Raw genomic sequence first — 20,411 nt, forward strand, 5'->3', positions numbered from 1 at the left:
CTTGGCAGCTATCAGATGTCTTACAACATTTGAATAAAGCTCAGTGAGGAAAGTGCCAAACTGTGAGGCCAAAATGTGAAACATCAACTTCTTGATGTAATATAGACTCTGGAGTTACAGGTTTTCAAAACTGCGTGGGCCTAAACAGTGAGAAGCAGGGCAACTCTTTGAAGAATAGTTGATTGTTGCTGTATTCCATGGCTTTTCCATTTTGGAATGAGCTGAAAGACTAAATTTGAGATGCAGACTCTTCTCAAAGATGTAGATGAATGTTTGTTGTAATTTTATGAGTATCTTGTGGTAAAGTTTTGGGTGGGTTTATTTTGTTTTGGTTTTATTGTTTTGGTTTTATGCTTTTGTTGTTGCTGTTTTTTAGGTAAAACTGACCTTGGATAACCTCATGGAAGCACAAGCAGGTTTTGCTGACATTGGGGACAGTGTGACTCGAGTGGAGCACCTCCTAAAGGAACAGAAACATCTGGAAGAGAAAGGACAGGTTTGCACTCAATTTAGTATTCTAGCTGCTGTAGAATGGTATTCCAGACACTTCTTTGTCACTGTCCTTCCATCACATTTACTCTCTTCTCATGAGTCATTATTTTAAATTGCAAAACTCAGATCCTAATTTCCAGAAGCCAGGGTTGTTCAGACCCAGTAGTTCCAGTCCGTTTCTTAGAAAGCAGGGGGAAAATAGCAGGGGAAAAAACTTGTATAATGAATGTCCCCAGTATGGAGAAAGAAGAATTGGACTCCACAACTTCTCTGGGCAATGTATTCCAGTGTTTGTTCACCCTTACAGTAAAAAAGTGCTTCCTGATGTTCAGATGGAACCTCTCAAGTTTCAGTGTACTCACTGACAATAAAGTTGGTCTTCAATGTAAATATAAAGTAAGACATATCAGCTATATTTATATCCCAAACCTTTACCCTCAGGTTACAGCAGGGATTCCAGAGATGGACTGTCATTATTATAAATGTCATTCTAAGATCTAACTTTGGATTTTTCTCATTAATTTCACAGGAACCTTTGGAGAAGGCCCAGTCTCTAGCTCTTCATGGAGAACAGCTCATCCAAAACAATCATTATGCAGTTGACTCCATTAGACCAAAGTGTGTTGAACTCAGGAGGATTTGTGATGACTTTACCAATGAGACCAAGAAAAAGTATGATATTTTGGGAAAGTCTCTTGAGCTGCATAAGCAGTTAGATAAGGTGAGCAAACCTTCTCAGGTAACAGTCCTGCCAAGGTTCTACTGAAAATGAATGTTTTTATAAGCTCACATAATTACAATGAAGATAAAAAGTTGTGTTTGTTTTTTCTCTGTTTCATTCAGTAAATATAACTAGAAACATTGGAGCAGTAGATTCCCATAAGTATGGTCTTAAAATGATGAAAAATAGGAAATAAACTAAGGAAAATTGAGCTAGACCTAAATTTGGAATGAGAACCAAATGTATTCTAGTGCTTAAAAATTAACAATTTACTGCTTGTTAGTTTTCAATTTCTCTGATCTAGCTAGAATAGCAAGATAAATGCTTTGAGAATGTTTGTTTGCTATTCCAGCAATGTAAACCTTCTTTGGAGTATTTCTAACTGAGTTTCATAGGCCTAAGAAGTTTTGGGGAGTTTTGATATGGTTTCAGTTTTTGGGTTAATTATGTGACTGAACACTCAAATGAGGTAGTACAGCTGAGAGATTCCATTTGCAGTAACACTTCTCCTCTTTGCTCAGAATATTATTCTTTTACATGTTACTGGACCATCTAGCCCATGAGAGCTGAACTGAACAGCAAGTTCAGTTCAGCAAGTCCAGTTCTACATATCCTGGTGGGATGACTTGGGCAGGAACTATTGCATGCTACGAAGTAACATCCATCCCTTTTAGTGACGTATTAGGGCAAATCTGTATTTCACAGAGCAGAAGCAACACTTAACAACATGGACTGTCAGTGATGATGAGTCCTTCTTCCCCCATTTTTCTTTAAAGGCAAGCCAATGGTGTGAAGCTGGAATCTACCTCTTAGCTTCCCAAGCTGTGGACAAGTGCCAGTCACAAGAGGGAGCTGAAACTGCACTCGTTGAAATTGAGAAGTTCCTGGTAACAGCCAAGGAACACCAGCTCTCTAACCCAAAGGAGTTCTACAATCAGTTTGACATGATCCTCACCCCTGAAATAAAGGTAAAACCCCTCAGATGTGCATGCAATCACTTAGAATTTAAAAATTACCTAATGTACCTGACAGTGTACTGGGCTATATATTTGAGTGCTAAAATATGCCTCTTTCCCTATTCCAAAAGGGCACAGAGGTGAGCACTTGGGGCAATGAGTTTTGCTCATATGAGTAGTCATGGAACACACGTGATTTTCTTCAGAGCAGTGTCAGAAATACTGCCTGAGTCACCATGTCTTGGTCAGTGAAACTGTGATGTCTGTGGAGTGCATGGACTGGGTTGCATTAAACTGCAGCACAGTGTCATCTTCAGCTCTAGTCTGTCTGGTAACACAAGTACTTTCTTAACTTACCCAGTCCAGCACTGACAAGCATTTGTTGTTTGCCTTTTCTTTGTCAAGGCCAACGCCCAAAGAATTGTACAAAAACTTGAAGATGTACAAGAAATGTTTGACAAGAGGCAAGTAAGTTTGAAGAAGCTGGCAGCCAAACAGACCCGGCCAGTACAACCTGTTGCTCCACATCCTGAATCTTCCCCAAAACGAGCATCACCAAAGATTACCAGGCCAGCAGCAGTAGGTAGGCCATGAGCAGTTGCTTTCAGACACACACCAATGTTTTGTCCACGTAGTGATGTTTAATTTTTGTTATCAGAATGAAGACTTGCATTTGATGTGCAGTGATGTGCATTTGATGTTTAGTTTATGCATGCAGTCTCTGATTTTGTTTCTTGAATTTCTTTCTTGTCATTTTAAAGCACTTGCAGATTTTTTAATTAAATTGTTGGTAGAGATAGAACCTTATAGAACAGTCACTAGTATATACATGACAGTGCTCTAAGTTTTGATTCTTGTTCATACAACCAATCCCATACTATCAGCTCTTTCACAGAAAATCATGAGATGCTTCATTGCTCTGCCCCTTGCATTGCAGTTCAGGGTTTTACAACCCAATACAGGATGACTGTGTGACAAGGATTAGCCTCTAACGTCCTGTTGCAAAATAATAGGTAGATGAAATTTATTTTTAAATGTTACTGTGGTTGTTCTTTGAGAAGGTGCAAAGTGCAACTCAGTTCTGTTCAGACTCTGATAATAGACTGTAACATCTCATTCAGATTCCTGAAGGTGACTGACCAAGAGTACCTCTGTACAAAGAAACAAACCCTGACTATCTACAGCTTATCCAGGGGCTCACAATCAGTTACTTTAACAGCTGTGAATAGCAAATGTACATTCACATATTCTGTGTAATGGCATCCTTTGGGTGTTATCCAGCTGTCAGCTACCAAGAATTGTACTTTGAAATTCCTGAGTGCCCTTTCCCTTAGAATGCCAAAGCACTTGGCAAGTACTGGTCAGTATTTTAACCTCTTTTTTTTTCAGAAAGAAAACTGAAGCACAGATAAACTGAGTGATTTACCAAGGCATTTTACAGTCTGACTCTCAAACGTGTCTGAGAATAGAAACAGGGACACTGAGTCCTATTCCAAGCCTTGAAAATGAGGCTGTGAAATTCTGCTCTTCTTGAAGCTACCCTCTTTTGGACTTTCCTTTGTGTCCTTTCTTCATATTCACAGGATCAATGCACTATCAACATTTACTTATGGGGAGAATTTATTGAGCAACATCTTGGAAACATGAGAAAGGCTTAGATTACCTTTTTGAAACAGATACTGCAACTCATTGTAATTTTTTAGCCAGGACTTACCTGAATATTTCTAAAAGCTTGCAAAATAGAATATGGCAACAGGAAAATGCCATGTTCCTAGGCTGCGTAAATATAAAAGCAGGCAAAGGCAAATGAAATGTTGTAAACAGAAATAGAAGACTAGAAAGAAAGGCTTTTGTCCCCAGGCAACAGAGTAACAATACCATGGCAGCACTGCAATGGTTGACTGTGAAAGGAAAAGAAGTTATGTTTGTTCCAGAATAGATTTTGTTTTGTTTTTCCTTGCTGACTATCCATTTTCCAAACAAGGAGTGGTAGGGAAAATTCAATCCAATCCAGGGTGCTAATGGAAAAGTCTTCACAGATATGAAGGCTCAGACATGAAATACTGTCAGACTCTCCCTTTTACATGGACAAATACATAGGTGCACACAGGCAGAGCTGATACCATGTCGGAGAGGAAGGGCAGGTTTCCATCAGGGAAATGACTGTCACAGGTTATGTCTGTGTCCTTATGGTCACTGGTGACTGACTCTCAGCAAACTCTAAGCTTAGTGAAGATCCAGAAAGGCAGCTCAGAGCTGCTGTAAACTCTCCATCACTCAACACTTTTCTGTGGGTCTGGAAGTTCTGAAGCAAAATTTTAGATTAATCGCAATTTTGCTTAAAGCTTTTGGTTTCACAAATGAACTTTCAAATTTTGCAGGAGCAGGCCTGTTCAACATTGAAAAACTAGTTTTGGAATTATTGTGATGCTCCAAAGTCTGTGCCAGCTGGACTTGGTGCACATTTTAGCTGTGAGAATCTGCTTAAGTATTATTCACAGATCAACACAGAAAAGGCATAAAACCCTCTGTTGACCTTTTTATAATGAGTGCCTTGAAAATATTTAAGCAGCATATATAACACCTTATTTTAAGGAGAACTCTATTTACTCCCAATGGAAGCTGCTTGAATACTGCTGATGGCTAAACTTGTCCCTATATGTGTTGGGAGGAGAGAATTGGCACTTGATAGGGAAATATTTTTGCTGATTTACTTCTGAGGGCATAATTTTTGATGATTTGACTACATATTTGTTTTCTGCATTTCTGTACAAAACTCCTTAGCTGGAGTGAATTGGGATAGCTCCACAAAGTCAAACCATGCAGGCCAGTATTGCCTCTAGGCTGTCAGGCACAGATTAGAGATAAATTACAGAACTGTAAAGGAGAATACAAGCTATTAGGGATGATTGCAGTTAGCATTTCTCTATTTTAATTTGCTTGTAATTCTCCCAAACTCTAACTCTTCAAAATGAAACTTTCCCAAAGGCTATCTTCTCAGCCTGACACATTCTTGGAAAACTTCAGTTAAAGGTGATTTGGCCATCCTGTGACCATGGTTAGGAAAATTGTCTTGCTTTAGTTACCTTTGTGGTGAGAGCTGGAACATGGCAGTACAAAGTGCTATAAAATATTCACGGGTAGATTTCTTTGTGTGCAACATAAATTTGAAATACAGGAGCAGAGATGTCAAAATTTCTGTGAACTCATTAAACAAATAACATGTTTAAAAGCACATTGCACATACAAAATCCATGACTCACCATACAAGCATCTTAGAAGGCCAGCTTGGAACTTGAGATTCATATGGGGGAACACAGCTGGAGCCTTTTCAATTCTTTAAATAATATAACTTAAGCTGGTTCCATCTCAGTTAAATGTATACAACTGCTCATTGGATCTATTCCAGCATTCCTCACAGTCACTAGTGCATAACACTCACTAACTAATAACATCTGGATAGGGGATAAAGGAAGAATGTCTTGCAAGTGTCTGGGGATGTGTGCAGGGGAAGTGAGGCTGCAGACAGATTAGCTGACTCAGAAAAGATGCTGCATGTGGTTTTCGTTAATGGTTTGAGAAACCACTCGTTTCTATAGTTCAAGATATTGAATAAGTGTAACTCATTAGCCAGCAAGAGACACAGACTCTGTAGTCAAGGGTTATAATACATGCCCAGCACTTGTAAGGCATTCAAAGACCCCCTCAAATAAATGCTTTACGTTCAGGTTTTGCGTGAATTTCCCAATCACATCTTTCCCCATATGTTTGCTGTGTGAGAGTTTGTGCATTCTCACTAATCATCTACAGCAGAATCAAATTCCTTTGGCAAGAACAGGCATGGAAACAACTAGTCTGCTAAACTTTATTGAGGTTTGCTGCTTGTGCTGTCCAACAGGAAACGTGAGTTCGAAGATCATTAATGACTAAATCATTGTTTTGAATTGTGGCGATGACAAAAGAGAATGTTTAGGCAGCTAAAGAAACACCAGAGCATCTTTGCTTTATCATTCAATGGCTTAGTGCAGACTTTTCCATTTTTTAGCAATATAATCTATACTTCTTTGCTCTAGCAAAATTGCTGTCAAGCTCCTGGAAAATCTGCCAATATAAGAAGCACAAAGCAAGGCCCCTCTATGTGGAATATTATTCTACAAGGAGACACCCCACTTGTCTTCCCTTGTTCCTGTGCCTTTATTCTTCCAGTAGGCAGCTCAACACTTTAACTTTCAACTTCCTCAGCAGTACAATGCAGTACTGACCTTGAAACAGCCAACTGTGCTGAATTTTATAAGGGAGTTTCCCTTATATTTCCAGTTCCACAGTAATTAGTGCAATAATAATTGGCAGGTATTTTGGCTGTTTCTTTCTAAGGTGCTCCAGAAACTACTTAAAGATAGTGACGTGCAGCAGTCTCTGACTATGGGCCAGTCAATAACTGACAAATTCTCTGGAGCATGACCAAACCAGATTGCTTCCTGCTTTCAGTTCATTTCTGGGTCAAATTGGAAAGGGAAGTTCGCTGCATCAATCTGAATCAAATTCATCTCTGAAATATACGCAGTTGAGTTTGTCTTTCTTATCTTTGTACCTGCCTCCTTTTCTGAAATATCTCACACTGAAGAAGCCAAGACTAACCTAGTGAACTGACCTGAGTAATTGCTGCTGGATCAAGGAGCACCTGCACTTGGGCTTCTTGTGAATGTGCCATCTTTCACTTAAGCTGTCCTGGATCACCTGGAGCTGTCTGAATTTGCGAGTTGTGATCCAGACATCAAAATTTTAACTGATTTCCACTTTTTCTGCTGGTTGCTTTCAGCCAGGATTTTCATACCAGTATCAACCATCCCCTCAAGTCTTCTGATTAATGAATAGGTCAAGCAACATGGTATTGCTGACTATGCTCTTCTAAGCAAAAGTTGTCATGTTTTCTGAAGTTATTTCCTTTGCTTCCATTTCTTTCCACAACACATCCATAAAATTTGTGAATTAACTTTATAGAACAATCCAGTGGACTGAACCCAGATTTAGATAGGGCAACCAGACTTTGGCAGAGTATCTAGAGTATTCAGGATGCCTGTAAGTGTGTTAGTAAGAGTATGAAACAATGTCTTGGTAGTCGAGTCTTAGATTTATTTCTTTTAATGCTGATTTTTCAAGGTATAAATAGGATATAGTTGGGAGAAGCTCCTGGAGATAATAGTGTTTAGTGTGATAGGTACAATCAAAACCTGCATTTTGTCAAGATGGGGGTAGATGAGAATTTAAGGCTAAATAGAATCTCCAGGGTGCATTAGTATGGAAAAGAGTGAATTTGCTAATGCTTATAACCACTTTACTCAGGCATTCATGGGGGAAACCATAAAAGGACCCATTTGAAAACTTATCAAATAGTTGATGAAGCTTGGTATTCTGGTTTTGCCAACACTATAAATCATCCTTCTTGCAGATTAGAAAGGTAGGAAGAACTTTGACAATGAGGATCAATAGCTTCTATATGCTTTATCTTGCATCTTTTTGTCCCCTTGGTTTCAAAATGTCAGTACACCACTTTTTGGGTGAAATAAAAATACCTTTGAGAGAACAATAACTACTTCAGGGAAAGCTTTCTTGGGGATGGGAAAAAGGCATCTGTTGAAAGTAGTGCTCAAAATCAAAACAAATCCCCTGCTGTATATTCTGAAAGAGACTGATGGAAGAGCCAAAGAGAGACGACATTTGCATTTCAGCTCAGTCCTGGGAACCACGAGAATCCTCTAGCAGTTGATTATAGCTGCTGGTGGCTGCCAGATTTCACTGTTCCATTGAGGAAACCTTCTAGTATAGAGTCATTGTGCAGAGGTAATAGGCATGAAATGGACATTGCCAAGTCCTCATGTCATTCAGCATTGGATAAATCCAAGAAGATTTAGGGAAGAGTTGGAGAGAAGCTGCTTTAATTAATTCTCTTCCCAGCTGTGTGATAAGGTCGCTGAAAAGACAGAGGGGAGAAAAAACATCGACTTCCATTATTGTTGTCTGTGAAACTGATATGTTGCCTTTTTAACTGAATATAATTTGGGTGCTTCTATGTGCCTTTTTTGCCTTTTTTAAAACTACCTTGAAAGAAGAATTTAATGACAAGGGCATCTGAAACTTTGTTAATGTGTTTCTTCTCTAAAAAGTGTTCAACCCCCTCCTACATGAATCCTTTGATACTACATCCTCTTCATTCAAAGATGTCTGCATCTTTGTTACTGCACCCCTCAGCTTCTCCCCAAAAAATTACTAATTACAACCAGGACTCTCAATGCCTCAACACACTGAACTTGGTGAAACCATCTCAAAATGTTACCAGATGCATTTGAAAACAACAGCTTTTATTCTTAGAAAAGTTCTTGTTCAATTAGAAAGTTTTCCCAGAATAAAAATGAAACGGACCTTATCTCAGAATTGCAGCAATTTTGTTTGGTTTTCTTTTCTTTTTTGTTCTTCTAACCCAGGTTCTTTCACCATTTCCTCTGGCATTGTATGTGTTTTTACCATGACATGAATCATTGCTCATATCAATTCAGCAACTAAGAAAAAGAAGAGAGCTGATTGCCTTGTGCTTATATAGTGTGTGCTGTGAGCTCGTTATCAATTTAAAACAGATACAAACTGTAACAGAGATTATTTTCTTCTCAAGCAAAATATATGATTCCCCTTCTCACAGTTCATTGTAAACCTTTCCTTTGGACAGCAGGCTCGGGACAAGTGGTTATGTTGTTAAATATGACTGTCCAGCGGCATCAGACCCCTCACTGTCAGCTGTGGTTTGCAGAGCCTGCAAAGTCCATCAAACCTGACATGACAGAGCATATTCCAAAATCGCTTCCTCAGGTTCACTATTATTATATCCGTGTCACAGTGACTTGCTGAACTCCTGTGATTACTCTTTTGAGACTTGTTCACGTCATGAAAACATTCAGGGCACAATCCTTTAATCCAACATTGCCAAACCATTACCAGAACCAAAATTTCCTTTCTTTGGGAACCCACACAAGCAACGCTGTGCAAGTGACAATTACCCAAGTGATGATACAGCTGGCTAACATTTACCTGTGCTGGCCTAAAGATGGTTTTCCCAGGGGAAGCCAAACCAATCATTACACTGTGGAGCTTTGGATGCCAATCTGAGCACTGAACAAGGTGGCCCATCCCTTGTGCCAGCTGGTCCATTGCCAACCCAGCCACAACTCAGTTCTCTAAGCCTGGTCTCAGTTACTACTGATGTGCTGGGATCTTTGCTCACTGCTTTTATTAGGAAGTAGAATTTCAACTTTCAGCACACATTTTCTAATGTTATTCTCTTTTTGACTCCTTCAGCTACCAACAGGAGGTCCACTGAAATTTCCTGCCCTCCAAAGACAGTTTCTGAAGTAGAGTTATCAAAAAAGAAAAGCATTAAGAAGACTAAAGGTGGAATTAAGGTAGGATTACCTGTGATTTGGGGACATCCCATATTATGAGAGAACTCAAAACCACATAAATATAGGTTTACTCACTTAGAATTTAAAAAAAAAAAGAAATATTGAACATTTCTAAGTTGACTCTCTGATAAGGATTTTTTTTACACTCCACATTACAGTCTGAAAGCTACTCAGATGATAGCGTTAAAAAGCATTTATGGAAAACCAAGTTACACTACAGGAGAAATCATCTTCAAAGGATGGAAGTGGAAATGTGGAAGAAATGTCCAACAATAATATACTAAAATGCAGCCAAAGTGCCCATCCTCCCTTACAGCATGTGAACTACTTTGTTTCTAAAACTGTAATCTGATTCAGCTCAAGTTGTGTTATGTTCAGGGTTTTACAAAGTTACAGATTTTTCCTCATTTAAATATTTTCTAAGGGTAATTTCTGTGTAAAGGAGTTAAAACTAGACATGTAATACTTAGGAATAAACCAGCCAAAACCCAAGAAAATCCAAAGAAAATCCACTGTTACCTGTGCCTGCATAGGCATGTAACCTTCAGGGAAAGCTATCTGGCGTTTGTGTCTCTGTGATCAGATTTCCTGCATTATTCTTTCTACAACAAGAATCTATTTAAGATTGTTTGGACATCTTTATCCTTTCCTCTCTATTCCCAAGCCTGACAGCATGTAAGAATCCTGCCCTTACAGCAGAGAGTCTGTGCTTTGAGCTGTAGACACTGACTGGGATAACAAGCTACCAAAACAGCTGTTTGGCCTTCCTTGAGTATTTTAACACTGGAAACAGGTTTCAGATACTCCATTCATCTGTAGGTCTTGAAACTATGATGAACTGCAGCTGCATCCTAAAACTTTTCATTTGCCCAAGCTAGCTGAAATAGCCACTTTCAGAGAACAGACTTCTTTCTTCTTTTCCCCTGTCAAAGTCAAGAAATACCTCATTTGTCTTATTTAAAATGTTTGGGTTTAGACCACGCAAATACGCCGGGGAGAGAGAAGAGGAATACCAGTGAGGTTATATTCTGAATGGTCTGTGCACAAATGTCATACCTTTGCCAACATCCCCTTTAGTTAAGTTTACTAAAAATAAGAGGTCAAATCATACACAGTGCTGTACACTCACAACCTTTTAAATAACAGTAGCCCTTTGCCCAAATTTTCTTGCAACTTGCCTGCATTAAGATTCATATTATTGGCTCTTTAGGCCATTATATCATTAAAATGGTAAAAAATGCAATTTAAGGTATGTTTTGAGAAAGAAAACATAAGCCCTGAATGTAAGGGAAACAATACAATGAACGTTCAAAAAGAATTGTGAAACAAGTTGGGTAGTATGAGGTATGATCTTGATTTGGGTGCCTCATGAAAGTGTGATGGAAACAGCAAGTAGCCTTTTTCATATTGTTCAGCAGCATGGCGGAGAAGAAGAGGAAGGGAATAAGCTTTTTCAGTACATCACTGGGGAAAATAAATACCTCAACTTAAAACAGGTTATATAGAAGAAGAGGAGATGACACAATAGTCCCTGCACTTACAATTTTTAACTTTTTCATAGTTCATGAGTTATTTTAAAAGGGATTTTTAAAGGTGAGCTCTATATGAGAACACATCCAATAACAGAGATCACATTTTATTAGTTCTCTGTGGCTTTTCCAGTTTAGTCCACTATTACTCAGGGTTTTTGTAAAATAAACATTTTAGAGTTTCTGATTTTAATTAATAATTCACAGACCAAAACTCATACATTAGCACTTCTTACACTAGTGACACCCAAACATGGATGTGCTACTTTCATCTAAATATTAAAAAATGGTTTAATCTTGTTAGTGCAGGAATTCCACACAGGCCAAAACCAGCTCCAGGGTTTTTTTGCTTGTTTGTTTGTTTTTCGTTTTCTGGGGGGATGGGAATATTTAGCAGGGACAAGTGTTACCAGGAGGCCTGAAAAGCTAAAAAATGTATCAAATGTCTACGTGGCAAAATTCTATTATTCAATTTTTTATATAATACAAGCCACTTCAACCCAGCTCTTCTGTTATCCACACCCCTGACTTGGTCATACATTTCACCTTAATTTCCCTGAAGCTGAAAGTAAAAATTAAACTTGGTCCATCTTCTGAAATGGCCAGAACAGTCCACAACTTCAACAATAAACACAGAATAAAATCCAGTTATCAGCAGGAACCTAGAGCTGGTTCTCCTTTTTTCTGATAATAGTTCAGGTGAGGACAGCTTATTAATGGATCCATCGTTATCATCAACCACCTAAATAATTTTGCAATATTGAATGTAAGATACTTTTCCCCTCCAGAATCAGCCATTAAAAATGAAAGTGCTCAGGAACTAAAAGACTCTGCTGGAGTTTAGATATTGGCTTGGATTAACTGCAAACTCAGAAGCTGGGTTGTTTTACTGAATTTGAAGATTTTGGCTTTTGAGTAAGTCCAAGTAGCACTTGGTGCTCTTAAAGCAAAAGAAGGAAATACCTGCTTAAAACTTTCCTGGAGCACACCTGAAATGATCAACTCTGCAAGACTGGACAAGGGAGAAGGTTAGTGTTTATCAAAATAAACACTGGAGCAATCCAAAAGCTCCATTTCAGCCTGGGGGCAGCCCCTGCACACGAAGAACACGTGCTCAGCACTGTCTTACCAACACTGCTCCTGGGACACAGACACTTCTCAGAGGCACAGGATGGATTCCCAGCCTTCTCCATATGGCACCCTACAAAGAACTCCAAAAATGTCAAGTCTTTGGTTTGGCTTGAGACACAAACCAAAAAAACAGCATTTCAAAGTCTAAGGAACAGACTATCATGCCTGTAATTATCTACACAAGGAGATAATTCACCCTCTATGGTGCAAGAATATAACGTCTTTGCCTGGAGTCAGGAATGCCTCCCATGCCAACACTGAGCAAGGAAGCAGAATAAAAATAGACAAGAGGTATTCTTGATTTACAACCTGCACATAAGAATTCAATTATTTTAACTTGTCTAGTGACTTGCTAGGTTAGGTAGGATCTGTTTTTTATTTTTGCAAAGAGTTAAAGTGTTCTAAATAAAAGCATCAGCAATTAAGTATTTTCACTTTTAACGTGTCCTTTTTATTCAGATTGAGGTGATGCATGAAGCAAGTCAAGGAGGATCTAGCAGAGTCCTGGTGACCAGTGAAAGTGATGAGAACTTGTCAACAAGGAGGAGGTAAGGCTGCACACATGAGCTAGTATATTTTTTTTCTTCTTAGAATGCAAATTATTGCATTTATAGTACACTCTCTATGATTTCTTTGAAGCTCATCAAGATTAATAAATAATTATCTGTAATGAAGTCACTGAAATGTTTACAGCCATGCATTTATACCCAGTCTATCAGATGGAAAAGCAAGAAAGATTTATCTTTTGTTTGGGTTGGGGTTTTTTCCCATTTTTTTCCTTAGAAACATTAATTACAAGATGTGAGAAAATAAGTCATTAGAATAAGCCTTGCATGTATGTTCAAAAAAAGCAGTATTAAAGACTATCTCCGTGTTCAGAATGTTCATATTTAACTATATGCCTCTGAGAAGCTTCTGGGTTTTTTAAATGCATGCTAGAGTTTCTGCAGTCTTGAGAAAAAGATTATTAATGATATATTCTAAAGCAACAAATATTTAAGTCACTTAGTTCAACAAAAAGTACCAAGGAAACAGCTTAATTTAGCTGAACTGCACAGTTTCTAGGCCAAAGGGAGCAATTAAAATAAAAACCCACACCAAAAAACCCACAACAAAACCCACCCTGCAAGAAGCCAAATGACACAAGCCCCACTGACTTCATTTGCTTTGTTCTCTTCCTCACTGTGATTTAGATAATTCATACTTACGTTATGCCTCTGTCTCACACAGGTATACACTGAAGTTACCTGATGCAAAAGACTCCATTTGTAAAAACCTTAGGTTGATACATTATGTTAGACAAATTGGACAGACATACAAATCATAATTATCTGAATTTAATTATACCCTAGGAAAATACCATGTCTGGTCCCCAAACCATCAACTAGTTTTCAAAAGGTGCAAAGTAGGACCTGAAATCTTGTGTAGATAAATACACATCTCCAGAAGAACAACTGCCTAAAGAGAACATACAAATAATGACAGGTTAAGCTTCTAATATCTAGCAGTTCTATACAACTTTAGACCTAGAAGCTTGGTAAACAAATCTGTGAGCTGGCTCTTTCCTGAGAAACACTGATTTTGCCTTTTGTTGAGGACTGGTTTGGTGCAAGATAGAACAGAAAGGAAGGTGAGGGGAGGGGACAGTTTGAAGTCCTCTCAAGAGGGAACTCGAGATAACACTTAAAAGCATCAGAGTTGATGCTGTCAGTTACAAAGAAAGCAACAAGAGATATTTACCTCTGCTGTACTGTTTGAGTTTTTTTAAAAGAAATAAGTCTGTTTATTCAAAACAAATTTTACAAAACAATTGTCTTTCTGTGGTACAGAGCAAAGTTTAAGAATAAATACTGAATACTTTGTATAAAAATTAGTAATATCAAAGGGAAACTGATGCAAACCAAACAAATAGGTAAAAAAAATTTAGCATTAAATATGCTGTGCAACAACGTCAAACTCTTAATGAGGAGTGACCATTCAGGCTGATACAGTTTTATTTGTTGAAGTAAAACCTGACAGCCCTGCATTGGAGCACCGAGACTATTGTTAAAAAAAGTTCCAGATGAAAGTGTACAAATATTGTGTTTAGAACCAGAAAATAAGAAGTTTTCTAGTGTCTCCATTTTTTGAAAGGAGTGCCTTCATGCTTTTCTTTTTATTCAACAAGCAACTTCTTTTCACTGCAGCAAAAGAAAATGCATACTACAAACATCAAGACCCTTTTAAGATTAGGAAACAATCCAAACAAAACTCAAACCAACTGTAAAACAAAATATTTCAATGGTCAAAAGTGACTTTCAGATAATGGCAAACTACATTTAAGCAGCATTTTAGATGTTAGCTAGTTTAGGCTACTTAAAGCTTAGTTTACTTTTGCTTGTATGAGTGAAAACAAATCCCAACACACAGTTATGCTGCAAAAACTGTAGTCTTACTAGTACATTTTGGTTGCATACTGCATATGAAGACCCTCTTTCCCTACGGTGAACAGGGTGGCTTTTTCTAGCAGTGCAGTTTTGCTGTGCAGCTTTGTTGATTTAAATGGCTCAAAACAAGTCAGAAATCTGATGAAGCAGCTTTCCTTCAGTACAGAATAATACTTCCTCTATATGTGCATTTATCTTCTCTGTAAGCAACAGGTTATATAGATCTAGGGTTGTCTTGTGTTTTTTTTCTTTTAAAAAATACATATTCTCAGTACTATAATCAATGTTTAGGCAAGAATAGGAACTGGATTTGGTTTTATAAGTTGGAGTACAGCTGTTGTATTCTTCAATCATTTTGACACTGATAAATGATTTATTTGTTGGCTCTTTATATGCCAAACATTTGGAACCAGTTAGGATTCTTATTATCTTCCTTCTGGAAAATCAATTATAGAAAGTTACATATTTTATGTAGCTACCTATCATCCATCTGAACAGCTTAGAGAACAGTCAGCAAGCTCACTCCTGGATTCTGTCTACACTAAGAGACGCCACTATCCATTCCAACCATAAAACCCGCAGCACAGCTCCAAGAGCAGTAGCAGTTAGTTAAACCAAGTTTACTACTCACAGCTTTAAACTAGCAAGTCCTGTACAGCTACCACAGGTTTTGCAATTAGCAACTAAGATATCTGTCCTGAGAGTCTGTGGAAGCACCATTAGTGAGCTGTACAAGAAAGAACTGCAGACACCCTACAGATCTGGTTCTCTGCAGTATCTCTGTGGCACCACAGTACAACTCGTAAGGGCTGGAGGTTGCAGGTCACTTTGTTCTGTTTTGATTTACAACCCACAGGTGTTTTGTTCCTCTGCAGGTGATATTAACATCGAAATATATTCAAGGTACAGGGTTTTGTGGACACAAACAACCCTGAAATTTTAAAGACAATTTTGATGAAAAATATTTTAGTTATTTTGATTTGTGTACTGGGTTTCTGTGAATCGCCATCTCCCTATCCCTTCAATGCAAAGTCAAAGTTTGTGCAGGAAATATCTCCCCTCTTTGCTAGTACCTGCTTAAAATTTTGCTTTTTTTTTAAGTCTTTAAAAGCTTCACATTAGCTCTAAGTAACATTCTTGGTGACTTTTTCTTGCTTTTAACCTTTAGAATTGTGAATATTGGAAAACAGAAGCATTCTTAAAAGAAAACTCATTTAGCTTATTTGCTTATTAAAGATTGGACTGTTTAAGCACACTGATTCGGTTTTCAGAAGGCAGAGAAATATTAGCCAAACCTGTTACATGAGTAGTATTTGATTTTCATCACTTCAAGTTCTAAAGGGAGCTCCTTTTTTTACTTAAAACCACCAAGTCAGAGGGCATTCAAACACTGTTTCCCTGTTTCAAAGATTTAGGGAACTTCGAGAAAACGATTGTAGCAGGTCTTCACTTCTAGCACTCACTGTCAACTGTGCAGGTCCAGACTGACTTTTGATGAAGCACCTAAAAATGGTGAATATTTGTAATGAGTTTACACTGCCTTAAACTACTGCAACACTCTCATTCATCAAGTCAGAAGTTCCACTTTCCTCATGTTTTGAAAGGTCTATTCCATTTTGATATAACAGATTTTTGTTTTGCCACATGCCTTAGTTCACACAGCTTTAAAAAAGACCTCAAGACTTACTGACAAGTTCAAAGTAACAAACGTTTTCAACAAGCATTTCAAAGTCTAGAAGTCTATTATAGTTCATTTATAATCCAGACTTGCATCCCTTGAAGAGTGTAAAAAAACAGGCTACAATGTAAAAAGTTGCAGTACAACAGGAGAGCTATTCCAATAAGTTTCTGAACAAAATCTGGGACCATCTTCTTCCTCTCCCCTCTGCCCACCCCGAATATTCACATGTAAATTTTACCTCTTTCCATGTTTACATATATTTTGAATAAACACCTAAAAATTGTTGCTCTGTTTTGGCTCAATGGATCTTCTGTGCAGACATTCAAGTATTAAGAAAATGCAGCTGAACAAGGATATGTGTCCTCATAGTACAGTTTACAGAGAAGCACAATATTGACTAGTCTGCAGTATATTCTACCCCAAATCCCTGAAGAAATCTTTTTAACTTTGGGATCTGTAGCCTGCTTCCAGAGCTGGCGAAGATCATCTACGTGTCCGTGAGATGTCATCATCTTGTTATAAATGCAGGGATGATATGGAGCCTTTCCTTCCCCAGAAAAAAATACATGATATTGTGGTACAATTCCCATTTTATTGGCACAGAGACCCATGAAAACATCATCTATATAAAGACTTGTATTGAGAGTCAGTGAAGCCTCATAGACTTTAGCTGCTACATCATTTGATATTACATATGCAGCTCCTGCTGTGTAGTCAGGGTAAGAGGGCCACTGGTACATTTCATATGGAACATAGTATTTGCTACTCTTGTCTCTTACGGGAGGGGATCCACGATGGACACGACCAATCCAGAGATCTTGAACACCCATTTGTGCTAGACTTTGGAGATAAGCAACAAGATTTGGCATATGGATAAATATATCATCATCTGCAGACATAATGAACCTGGCATGAGGACAGTAGGCATTCACCCAGCTAAACTGCAAAAGCAATTTTAGAGTAAGATTGTGAAAAGTATCCAAGAAGTCTTGCTGAATCAAATCATGGTATTTCTGGTCTTCAAGCTCAAGTTCCCTTTGCCGCCATGTTTTCTGCAGATGGTCTGCTGGTCGTCCTAAAGCAAAAAGAGTTTTAATGTTGGCATTAAGTTGAGAACGAACATACTTCTCATTACCCCAAGTTTGTCTAATTGCATCCCTCCGATGACGGTTTTCAGGAGAAGTCTTCACAAACAATAGGAGAAGGACATCCTGCTGCTGACATTTCTCTCTGTGGTTGATCAAATATTGGTAGCTTGATACTCTGTCCAGGTTATCCCTGCTGATAGACAGGCTGTCATTCACAAAATGGTAGCTATTTATGAGGTATCTGTATGAATAGGACTTCATATGGCTCACAATGTGATTATCAAATGGTTCCCAAAAAATCATGAGACATAGTATGAAGCAAGTGGCAAATATTTGCAAAAAATGGCATTTTCTGACTCTTCTGGGACTAACAAACATTCTGATGCAGTTTTTATAATCCTTACTCTTGTTCAGGATCAGTGTTTTTCAAGTGCCTTTGTTTTTGTTTAAGAGCACAGTGTCACCCCTTCAAGATAAGTGTCCCTTGTAAGGCATGATGTCTTTCACTCAGTATCCTTGTGAAGCCAGCTTTGTTCACACACTTCATAAGTCATCTTTCTCAAAAAACATTTTTCTTTGATTGAAGGAACACAGGCAGTTTTGAAAGATGAGACTTGCAGATGAGTATTTTCCCTTTGGGGCATTTTGAAACAAACACTGCGGTTCTAATCGGATCTTCTCATGTGTTTCCCTCCTTCATGAAGATGAACACTTGCCAATTCTAAGTGAGGGAGAGGAGAAAGGTTTTAGTGAGCTGTTATTAACACACTTGTGTTTAGGTTTGGTCATGGAAATGGTTGACTACTCAGACACTCCCCATCAACAGCCACACACCCCCACACCCCCTCCCAGCCCCCAAAAGAAAAAAGTAACCTGACTGGCAGCAAGTCAGAGGTGATCAGTGGCCCAGAGCAAGCTTGTGGAGGCCAGGGAAGGAGGAACCTGACACAGAAACCTCTTTCTTAGAAATGCCCACCATTGTTAACCTACAGATGGCATTTCATTTAAACTATAAGCTCGGAGAGAGACGCAGCCTACAAATGTCCCGGGTTACAAATGGTCTTTGGGCGGTTGGTCTGCTAAGACACAGACCAGGCAGAGTCCCGAGACGGCTCCCGGGGGATGGAGTGCCGGGTGAGCGCTCCGGCCGGAGCCCTGGCACCTCTCGCTGTCCCTCACCGCCGTCTCCCGCCCCCCCCCCCGCCATGCCGTCCCCTTGCCTGCAGCGCTCCATCCCCCCCAGCCTCTTCCAGCACCTTCCCCCGCGGAGCCCCAGGACGGCCCCGCTGCTCTGCCCCGACCCCGCTGGAGGGGAGCGGCCGCTGGACTCAACAGCTGCGGGGCTCGAGAAGCGCCACGAGTCCAACCGTGCCCGGATCGGCCGGTACCGAACGGCCCAGACCCAGCTCGGGACCGCCCTCAACCCGCGGCGCAGACAGTTGGTCACCCGAGCTACGGTTAAGGGGCGGGCTGACAGAGAGACAGGCTGCACCCCTGTCGGGACCAGACAGCTCACACTTCAGGGCTACTGTCTCTGCTACCAACTAGGGTTTAGTGAAGAATCCAAAGCACAAAAAGCCACCCGAGTCCAGCCTTCTCATCCTGCAGTTTAAAATTCAGTTCTTGTAGCCAGAGTTGTCCCTTCTATGTAATAGATAAGAACAGCCTGAAGTTGCAACTACTTGTTCATGCTCCCAAAAAACGACAATTAAGAGCTTTGTCAAGCAAGAAATGTAGGACTAGCACCGTAAGGAATGACATCCCACAAGCTAACCACTTGTTGCATAGAAATAACTCCTGAAGCAAGAGAACACAAGCTATCATTAGAAGTTCTGTGCAACACAAATATTTTGAGAATGTTTTACTCATCTGAAGACTTGCAACTAGATAACAATGAGAACACAACAAAATATAGAAATAAGAAAACTTGGAGCAGTTTTGTGGTGCTCCACGAAGGGAACTGGCTCCTCAAAATGGAAACCACGCATTGGTGTATCCGAGGATTGCAGATTGTAATGCATAACAGAAAAGCTGTATGGGCAGTTTGGTGAATAAAAGTCAGTCAGCGCTTTTTATAGTATCAGTTTAAACCCTTTTTATTTTGGAAACATGAAGTTAAACAATGCACCTCAGAGTTATAAACTCAGCAACTTTACAATAGAACACTATTGTAAAGCTTACTCTTGTTTCAGAGATGCAGACAAGCTGGAGTGTTACAGAAATCCAAACATTTGGTAGTGTCTTTTGGAGGAGTTGGTCTGAAGATACCAAGTAGTCAGGCTGCCCACCACCATCAGGATAAGCTTAAAAGCAGAGGACTGGAAGTTATCTATTTAACCACTTGAAGCAAAGTTTACCCTGGTAAACACAGGACTCCTCATCACCAAATACAACTTCTTTAGATTACACCTGGATAAGAAGTTTTGGCAACAGTCTGCAATTGCCCATGTCATAGGGTAAAAGGAGACAACAATCAACACCACAAAGGACAAGGTCACTGAAACCTAGCAGTGCAACTAATCTACATGACAGTTTTTCCCACTAGGAAAAAATAAAAGTCCTCAGAAAAAAAGCAAAACACCAACAACACCCAAACCAAACCCACAAACCAACCAAAAAATCCACCACAAAACGCAGACATCATCATGGACACAGCTTTAAACATGGAGCAGATAGCAGGGGACAAGAGAGATGCATAGACTCAATTTTCTGCTACCTAGCACCCCCCTTCTGAAGTCAGGGATGCTGGAACAAGAGCTTAAGCTTTTCCTTGCAGAAAAAACAAGCCATTAAATTAACTGAGTAACAGTCTGGTCTGTAATTTCCTTGATCTACTTCAGGGGAATTAAATCAACCATTAGTAGACAGAAGTTGTTCAGAATCCTCCTCAGAAATACACCTCTCAGGTAAAACTTTAAAATGAGACTACAGATGAA

General features: G+C 39.2%; 2 protein-coding genes across 19 annotated transcripts in view; one reads left to right on the forward strand and one right to left on the reverse strand.

Annotated features, from left to right (window-relative positions):
- The window catches only part of MCF2L2 (MCF.2 cell line derived transforming sequence-like 2), a 166,922-nt gene that overhangs the window by 70,040 nt on the left and 76,471 nt on the right, over positions 1-20,411 (forward strand). For all 18 annotated transcript variants that reach the window (XR_003534645.1, XM_027685611.1, XM_027685612.1 and 15 more), the window contains 6 exons: positions 377-496; positions 1,022-1,213; positions 1,990-2,181; positions 2,575-2,752; positions 9,517-9,620; positions 12,740-12,828. Coding sequence is in view for 17 of the 18 variants with exons in the window: in XM_027685611.1 (XP_027541412.1) it covers positions 377-496; positions 1,022-1,213; positions 1,990-2,181; positions 2,575-2,752; positions 9,517-9,620; positions 12,740-12,828 (875 nt within the window). In the remaining variant the exon portion in view is untranslated. The remainder of the gene's footprint in view (positions 1-376; positions 497-1,021; positions 1,214-1,989; positions 2,182-2,574; positions 2,753-9,516; positions 9,621-12,739; positions 12,829-20,411) is intronic.
- B3GNT5 (UDP-GlcNAc:betaGal beta-1,3-N-acetylglucosaminyltransferase 5) lies at positions 14,257-18,849 on the reverse strand. The gene is made up of 2 exons (XM_027685626.1): positions 18,732-18,849; positions 14,257-18,196 (listed from the first exon to the last, which is right to left on the reverse strand). Exon 2 carries the CDS (start codon positions 17,851-17,853, stop codon positions 16,717-16,719), a length of 1,137 nt encoding a protein of 378 aa, XP_027541427.1. The 5' UTR covers positions 17,854-18,196; positions 18,732-18,849; the 3' UTR covers positions 14,257-16,716.

Source organism: Neopelma chrysocephalum, unplaced genomic scaffold (assembly GCF_003984885.1).
Source record: "Neopelma chrysocephalum unplaced genomic scaffold, ASM398488v2 Primary Assembly neopelma1_69, whole genome shotgun sequence".
Classification (NCBI taxonomy): domain Eukaryota; kingdom Metazoa; phylum Chordata; class Aves; order Passeriformes; family Pipridae; genus Neopelma; species Neopelma chrysocephalum.

What these genes read in the sequence shown, in the direction of transcription:
- B3GNT5 (XM_027685626.1), bottom strand. Translation starts at nt 17,853, where the DNA reads ATGTTTGTTAGTCCCAGAAGAGTCAGAAAATGCCATTTTTTGCAAATA.